The sequence below is a fragment of the Phyllopteryx taeniolatus genome, chromosome 21 (genome assembly GCF_024500385.1).
Source record: "Phyllopteryx taeniolatus isolate TA_2022b chromosome 21, UOR_Ptae_1.2, whole genome shotgun sequence".
Taxonomy (NCBI): domain Eukaryota; kingdom Metazoa; phylum Chordata; class Actinopteri; order Syngnathiformes; family Syngnathidae; genus Phyllopteryx; species Phyllopteryx taeniolatus.
Window position 1 is genome coordinate 12508761 of NC_084522.1, and position 8502 is coordinate 12517262.

The 8502-nt window shown below is 39.1% G+C and overlaps 2 protein-coding genes and 1 long non-coding RNA gene across 4 annotated transcripts; all 3 read left to right on the top strand.

The window, feature by feature from the left end:
- The first annotated feature begins 1273 nt into the window (after window positions 1-1273).
- Window positions 1274-4509, top strand: abrab (actin binding Rho activating protein b). Its single transcript, XM_061760841.1, is given in 3 exon segments — window positions 1274-1793; window positions 3012-3089; window positions 3091-4509. Coding segments are annotated over 3 exon segments (972 nt in total). The 5' UTR covers window positions 1274-1293; the 3' UTR covers window positions 3485-4509.
- On the top strand, window positions 4376-7121 carry LOC133471375 (zymogen granule membrane protein 16-like). 2 transcript variants are annotated; one of them, XM_061760842.1, is made up of 5 exons: window positions 4376-4509; window positions 4580-4634; window positions 4713-4771; window positions 4887-5019; window positions 6415-7121. In XM_061760842.1, the coding sequence occupies exons 3-5, from the start codon at window positions 4714-4716 to the stop codon at window positions 6740-6742; spliced, it is 519 nt and encodes a 172-aa protein (XP_061616826.1). In that variant the 5' UTR covers window positions 4376-4509; window positions 4580-4634; window position 4713; the 3' UTR covers window positions 6743-7121. The 2 variants fall into 2 exon arrangements, with proteins under 2 accessions (XP_061616826.1, XP_061616827.1); XM_061760843.1 differs by having other exon boundaries at window positions 4379-4509; window positions 4611-4634.
- On the top strand, window positions 5028-6346 carry LOC133471376 (uncharacterized). Its single transcript, XR_009786202.1, has 2 exons — window positions 5028-5769; window positions 5865-6346. It is a non-coding gene; the product is annotated as an uncharacterized LOC133471376 (long non-coding RNA).
- Window positions 7122-8502: the final 1381 nt, after the last annotated feature.

An 8502-nucleotide genomic window follows, 5' to 3' on the forward strand; every position in this document is an offset into this window, starting at 1 on the left:
CCCTATGCTGCAGAAGAGGCTATTGAATTGGCTTTAACATCTTTAGATCTTTCTTATCTTTCTATTTTTGGCAGTTTCGTTTTTGACTTCTTGCAACAAGGAAGTCTGGGACTTGCATGCAGGCGATCTCATCACGAAAAAATGACATAAACATCTTAGGTGACCTTTATGGAATGTGAAATATCAACCTGGACTATTTGAAAGTACCACACAATGGTGCTGAAAAGCACGATGGTGCTGAAAAGCACACAATATTTTGTTGTTGTTGTAATTAGTGGTTCTATTTTGTTATATTGATTACATCACAACTGTGGAGTTGTGTAGGAGCACCATACGTCGCACAAAATATATCTCAACTTTTAAAAAAATGACTTTTTGCCCGTTTAATGGCTGATGAGTCACTTCTATCCTCCATGACGGACTGGCAACAGCTGCAACTGTGTGCGTTCGCCTGGGCCAAAGTCTATTTATAAGATCCAGTCTCGTGTACAAACACGGATTAGAAATCCACCTACAGTATAATCCCATGAAAATTAGCACCTACACTAAAAGTGTTGACTTTTATTTTCTTAGAATGCACACAGTATGTATGTTACTTGTGCATTAATTCATGTTTCTTTCCTGCTCTCTTCGAATGAACTGTGATCTAAGTTGCATTGCAAGATAAAACCGGTTCATGCGTTAGCAGGGGGTGCTCATCGGCTCCACATACCACTTTCTTTTTCTGGGCAAGAGTTGCCTCATGATATGTGTTTTTTCTTTCCTCTTAAATTCCTATGTGATTTAAAATGCTTACATCTCTGCTCCTCAAATATCATGATCAAAACAGAATTGCCAATTACATCCTCTTTTCCCCTATTAAAATCTTACAAGTACAAAACAGACAAGATCCACAGAGCAATGCATTACTATTGTATTGAATTCAGACTTTCACAGTTAATTAGAGCAGATAATTAAAGGATATATAAAGTTATGCGTGTTGGATAGCCTCAAGACTGGTCTGCATTCATTCTGCATCCAGTGGCCCATTTCAATGTTTACTTGGGGTTAGAGGCACTACAATCTGTGATGAAACACGACTCTGCATAGGGGTGAGCAGTGTCAGGCAAAGGTGCCTGGAACGGAACCCTTGGATAGTGTGACTGCTTTCAGAGCTGGAGCTGTAACTGGAAGGGTAGGCAGCAGAGAGTTTATGCAAGACAATGTTTTAATAACCTGACGTCTGATTTAGGAGGAATTTGTTTTGCCTTAAATTGTTCTTTAGCAAGTAATGATGTCGAAGCAACAAACAACATGGTTGTTTCTAAAGGAGTATCTGACCTTCCGAATTTGCTTCAAGATAGAACCCAGGTTGAAGATACAAACAACTCAGAGGTACCGATGATTTCATCCTCGATCAAGATGCAGCTGGTGATGAAGACTGTTACCAGCGGGCCGCAAGACAGAAATGCCGGAATTAAGTTACTGACAAAGAGGATTGAGAAAATAGGATCGGGTGAGGATGCTGACAGGTTGCTAGAGACCAAATGCTCTCCTACTCACCATAGAAAGTGCTCCAACATGGTCTCGTCACTAACCCAAACTGGGAAGCAGATGGAGAATGAACAGAAGCCTGGAAAAGAAGAAAGTATGGAAGATTTACAGATGCTTGGTGCTGGTCCAAGGGAGCCTAGTCAACATTCTCAATTAAAAAGGGAGACACTAAACATGGACAATGAAGCATCTCTCAGTAGCTCAATGAAAATCAGTGATGGAGAGCCATCAGTGAAAATCAAACGGCCACAAACACTAACGTAAGTAGGAGACCTTTGCCGAGATCAATCTTGTTTTAGCAAAGAGATTGCAGTACTGGTACGTGAACAAACGTTCCAGACTCAAATTCCTGAGGTGGCAGTAGCTGAGTCAGCAAGGACTTGACCAAGCTCAAAATATGGGACGGGTCATTGGTTATCTTCCTTGAAATAAGAAGAATAATTGCTGCAATTCTAAGCTTTGTGCTGTTAAGGAATGTGTGCTATAAAGGGTCTTTGGTGTCCTCATCACAATCCTTCAAACTCTGAGGTCTTTTTAAAAGTTGCCAAACATTTGGACACTTACCAGTGCAATAAATCTCTTAAAATTCATTTTCTTCATTTTACACCATTTTCTTTTTTTTTTATTTTTAACTGTATTTACTGACATTGGTTTTCTGAAGTGTTCCTGAGCCCATGTGGTGACATCCTTTACACATTGATGTCGTTTTTTGATGCAGTGCCGCCTGAGGGATCGAAGGTCACGGGCATACAATGTTGGTTTTCGGTCTTGCCGCTCACATGCATTTCTCCAGATTCTCTGAACCTTTTGATAATATTATGGACCGTAGATGATGAAATCCCTAAATTCCTTGCAATTGTACGTTGAGGAACATTGTCCTTAAACTGTTCGACTATTTTCTCACACACTTGTTCACAAAGAGGTGAACCTCGCCCCATCTTTTCTTGTGAATGACTGAGCAATCCAGGGAAGCTCCTTTTATACCCAATAATGGCACCCACCTGTTACCAATTAGCGTGTTCACCTGTGAGATGTTATAATCAATAGATGCCATACGATTGATTTCCGATTAATCCAGGGTGTATCCACCCTCATGCCCAGTCAGATAGAATGTGCTCCAGCACATACCACGCAGACACCTGGTAGTATTCCAGAAGTGGTGCGAGGACTATAAGAACAAGAAACTTGAATTTGAGATGGAGACCATTCACAAGTAGGGCCAAATTCTTCCCCACAAATTAAAAGGAATACAATTACAAAAAAAAAAAAAAAAAAGTCTTTAACTCAATCATTTTATATTCCCGAGGAGCACTGAAGTTTCTTTTCTTTCTTTCGTTTCTTCTGGTCTTTTAGGTCTGCTGTGGCTTTTAACACAAAGTATAAATGAGAAAAGGCTGGGAGAATTAAAAAGGGTCTGGTTTCGTGGTTTAGGTTAGTTTCCTGTGGCATCACATAAAACATGTAATCATCCTTTTCAGGTCCGGAAAGGAAGCTGTGGATGCCAATAAGATCAATGTTGTCTCCAAGAAATGCAGTTCTGTTCGCAATCTCAAGAGCCTGGGCCTCGGAACACACTGATAACCAGAAGCTAAACCCATTCAGTGAATACTTTGACTACGAATACTCTATGTCCATCCGCCTCCAAAAAGGTCAAGATGGATACGGACGCCCCAAGGAGGGTTCTAAAACAGCAGAGAGAGCCAAACGCGCTGAGAAACACATCCAAGGAGAGATCGCCGATATGTGTTACGTAATCAGAACTATGGCTGATCCGGATCAAGACGGAAAGACAAGAGTTACATTTCGAGAACTGTTTGACAGATATGTTCGTATCTCTGATAAGGTGGTGGGGATTTTAATGAGAGCCCGAAAACATGGGAAGGTCCACTTTGAAGGGGAAATGCTATGGCAAGGACAGGACGATGGAGTGATCATCACGCTGCTGGTGTGATAACACTTTTATCCACTAATAATTTACTGTATAACCTTTAAAAAAAAAAAAAAAAAGCTAGGATCATTGCCAAGCAATTTTAATTTTCATTTGATCAGTTTTGTCACGGTGTTGGCCAATTTTTTGAGTAATATGCAGGTGATTTTATGAATTATAATAATATTAATAATAATAATAATAATAAAATTTTGTCCTATTTCATGATAATTGCGGAACTTTTTTGTTACAGTTTAAGGTAAAAATTCAAGCTGAAGAATAATTCATACATCCATCCCTTGTCTAATCCCATCTGACTTTGGGGCGAGAGGCAGGGTACACCCTGGACTAAGAAATGAAAAGAAATAACAAAGAAATAAATCAATAAATATATGTGCTTTCATAGAGGCATAAACAATGGTCGGGTAAAATTATAATTCATTGTCTGCTTTATTTGGCCAATATAAAATTCGATACCACCAGTTTCATTTTAGGATCAATACTCCCACAACATGATGCTCGAGCGTGTTGTTGGAGCAACCGACATTTTTGGAGCTAGAGTACATCCAAGCAGTAGCCCTTTGGTCTCGTCGAAACAAAGCAGAATTCCCTTGGACGTGATGCATTTTTTTGCTAATTTGTTCTCTTAATAGAAAGGACATCTGTCTTGCCACTCGAGATCCACAGACACATGTTCTACAGATGGAAAACAACGTTTAGAGGCGCTGTGAACTTGTATTGTTTGTGGGGTTTTTTTTTTGACGTAGTGATGTCACATTTCAAAGAAAAGTCAAAGCCACAAAGAAAGTGTCGGCAGGGCAGGTTCTACACGATAGATCAGCTGATATGGAGTTAAAACATACCTGAAACGCCTCTTTAAAGTGTAAGTAGCAGCTCCGCCCATTTGACTCTCCACAGCTACTTGAAGGAAGTGCCAGTACAAAAGATTGCCACTATAAATAAAGTGCCTTACAAGTACAAACATGGTATTCACAGTGTAGCCCAGCCCTAATTCTGAAACTTCCGTACCTGGAATAGACACATAATCGGTAAGTTGAATGAAAAACTGTCAATGTTTTTCTGCGTTCCTGAATTAAAATATAATATATTTTACTTTAGTTCCTTTGTTATATGTATTCTCCAATCACAGAGAAAACCACCAAACAGAAAGCAGGTAAGGCTGACCTCTATTACTTAGCTATTGATAAAGATTAATTAAGTGTTTTTCACCCCCTATTCATTGTTTTCACAGAATGTTTTTTATGGCCATAGTTCTTCTACTTCTTCTTCCAATCAAAGCTTTGGGTGACTGTAAGTCTGCACATTAACAGTGGATAAACGGATCTTTTTGTTACCTTACTTAGAGTTGTTGGACATCTACCCAATGCTCTGCAGTAAAGACTGTATGTGTGTGTATTTTTTGCAGACCAGCCTGAAAACCAGTATTACTCATTTTCCCCACAAGTGGGCTCAGGGCAGGGCCGCTCGTATGCCATCACCGGCAACGGAAGGATTACCGGTGTCCGAGTGTGGGAGGCCCGCAATAACTACATCTATGGGTGAATAACTAATGCATTTGGCACAGCATAAGCAGTAGGTCAATATTACGTGCCGTCACAGTACAGTGAAAATATAGAAAATCCAAACGTTGTTTTAACGGTAACTTGTCAACACAAAACTAACTTTTATTTTTTTTTGGTCTGATACATTTAATTTCATGATACATTGTTTTAATTGGACAGTAGCGATATATTATATGAATCCCTTTAAGGGTCACTCATGAAATACTGTAATATACTTGAAACTCTTTATTAATTAGTTTGTCACTGTTTTGTGACTCGTTACTTAGTAACAGTTTATAAATGCCTTTATGGATCAGAATATATAGACATCATATTCAATTGACGTGACATATAGTTATTGGGTAATATAAATTGCTTTATTTCTGCGGAAAATCTCATCCAGGTAATGCTAATCCACAAAGGCTGAATCAAGGCAAAAAAAAACAAAAAAAAAAGTCATCGTTTGCAGAACATTTGCTATAAACACTTTGACGAGTAAGTCGCACCTAGTTCTTTCTCTAACACAAACAATCACATTAAGCTCCACATCCTGGTGATCATTTTAATTTGCAAAGCCATTACATATTAAGAAGCCATGGTGGGCGACTGGTTAACACATCTGCCTCACAGTTCTGAGGACCGGGGTTCAAAGCCCGACCCGCCGATGTGGAGTTTGCATATTCTCCCCATGCCTGCGGGGGTTTTCTCCGTACTCCGGTTTCCTCCCACATCCCGAAAACATGCATGGTAGGTTGATTGAAGACTCTAAATTGCCCGTAGGTGTGAATGTGAGTGCCAATGGTTGTTTGTTTGTATGTGCCCTGGGATTGGCGGGTGACCAGTTCAGGGTGTACCCCGCCTCTCGCCCACAGATAGCTGGGATAGGCTCCAGCACTCCCGCGACCCTAGTGAGGAGAAGCGGAACAGAAAATGGATGGATGGATGGATTACCTATTAAATGGCAATTTTGGCAAGCTCTTCAATGGTATGGTGGTAAAACTGCAACTTAAAAAACAAAACTACAACTAATTGTTCTTATTATAGTATACTGGTGGTGTTGTGACAACTTTGCATGACTATTTCATTGTTTGTAACTGGACACGATCACCACTCTAAAAACAGACTTCTTTCTCTGTATACTTTTGTTTAAAAACAATTGTCACAAAACTTCTCTTTTCATTACAGCCCGAACAACTAGTACATCGTTGCATTTCCTAATTTAGTATTAAGATGTTTTCTTCTTTCTTTATCCATTGTAAAAGGTTGACTAGGTCGCGGTTACTGAAAAATAAGTACACAATAAAGGCGTAACATTATGACAATATTTACCTTTTTGATTCATTGAACTAATTTATTCCTATTAATTAAGCTTGTCTATTTTATCTTCATCAGCCTCCAAATTCGTTATGGCTATACTTGGAGCAACGTTACGGGCTACACGTATGGCGAAGTCCAGGAGATACTGTTGTTTGAAGACGAGGCCATCGTGCAGATCTGTGGAAAGTATTCTCACTATGTGCAAAGTCTGGTGTTTACTACCAACCTGGGCCGCTCCCTGTATGCGGGCCAACCCCAAGGCCACACCTTCAACATGTTCCCGACCAATGAGAAGGCTGAACTGCGCTTCATCAGCGGCCGGGTCCACGGAGCCATTACCGCCATTGGGGCACACTGGGCTGTTGTCTCTGATCTTCACGGAACAACTCGCAAACTCGTGTAATGCGGGCAACATCTGGCATGGAAATGTTTAAATGTAATATCTCTACTTGCCTGTGTAATGCTTAATCATTTTCTACCCTGATTACATCTCTTCCCATCGCGAATATGTGAAATCCTTCATATCTAATTAACGATCAAACTTGGTCGAACAAACATTGTCACAGCTGCTTCTTCTCCCAGCTTCATTTGTCATTTTTGTAGTAATTATATTGTTTTTGTATGATGCTTTGAAGCCCAGTAAATTGTCATTAAACATTTTGAAATCAAAGATTGAAAATGGAATATAATGCATTGTGTGTAACTTGTAAGGCTTTTTAAACTAATAAACTGTGCTGGCATTTATCTTTCGAAAAATATAAATGCCTGACAAAGTATGATGATCTCAGTCTCACAGTCAAGTGCAAACAGTGATTTGCAGTTAGCAGATATATTGTATAGTTGTTAAATAGAAACCATACATGAATCATACTGTAAAGCTTACAGTATGTCTGCAAGGACCTGAGAGCCACTGTACAATATGATGCATGCATGAGTCGTATGGTTTATGTTTAACAACCATACGGTACAATATGTACGGGGTAAGCTACTCACAAAATGTTTGGGATATTCACCTTTCGGGTGAAATTTCTGGATAAACCTCAAATGCACTAAAAACCTTGACAATGTGAACTTAATTTTACTATTTCTAATCTTTTGAATGCACTGTTCAGTGTTTCGGTACGCTAAAAAGGAGCCGAACGGCAAAATTCACAACAGGTGTTCCATGAATCGACTCATGCATTTCCTAGTTCGATTTGAATTACGATTAAGTCATCCCTCTTCATCGTGCTGTTCACAATTTGACACCAGGAGACCAAAACAACACCAAGCAATTGATTAACAGTACATTTCCATTGTGAGGCTTAAAAAAAAAGAAGAGGATATTTAGAAGAAGTAAGTACACCACTGAGTTTAGTGTCACAGTGTCCTCAGCAGGTCGCAACAGAGATAAAGAGAGACTGGAAGAGGCACTGAAAGGCATTGAAGTCCCTTCGAAATGTTCATGGATCAAACACCTGTCATGAATTTTGCTGTTCAGCTCCTTGTTAGAGAACAGCAAGTTGTGCAAACAGTACTGAAACATTTAACAGTTGGGTGTACATTCGAACATTTTGCGATCAAATTAAGGTTTCATTAATTTAGGTTGATCGTGAAAGTACACCACCAAGCGCCGAATATATTGTATTTCAATTTTTCTAGTAGTAGTAGTGTATATTTGAAGTAAAACACCTCTCAAACTCACCTTTATGTCCTTGACAGGGGAAATGTTAAATCTATCTTGTTTGTTGTGGTACTATGGCAAAGTTATGAAATGTTGTGTGTATTTTTGTCCTGTCATATAATTATTATAATTATTTGTTGTTTTGTATGCTGCTGTTCCCTCCACCAAAAAATATAACTAGATAACACCCTTCAAACCTTCAAGAAATGATTTGATCTTCTTTTAAATAAGTTGTTTCTTTTTTTTCCTCCTCCAATACCTTATCTGTCTTCCCGCTTGCTAATTCACAATACATAGCATACAGTATACAGTATACTGTAGCACACAAATTGACTGTGATAACTGAAAACTTGTTTCAGGGTTGTTCGTCTGCTTGCAAAGAAACAATGACAATGACTCGCTCATAATCCACACCCATAATTATCAGTTATATCTATTTTACAAAAAAGCAATTACCTGACGGTGGCGGACCAGTCAAGCAACCATCTAAGATTTCTCAA

What these genes read in the sequence shown, in the direction of transcription:
- LOC133471375 (XM_061760842.1), top strand. Translation starts at nt 4,714, where the DNA reads ATGTTTTTTATGGCCATAGTTCTTCTACTTCTTCTTCCAATCAAAGCT. An exon ending in AATCAAAGCTTTGGGTGACT is followed by an intron (nt 4,772 to 4,886) that starts GTAAGTCTGCAC and finishes TATTTTTTGCAG; the next exon opens with ACCAGCCTGAAAACCAGTAT. An exon ending in CGCAATAACTACATCTATGG is followed by an intron (nt 5,020 to 6,414) that starts GTGAATAACTAA and finishes TATCTTCATCAG; the next exon opens with CCTCCAAATTCGTTATGGCT.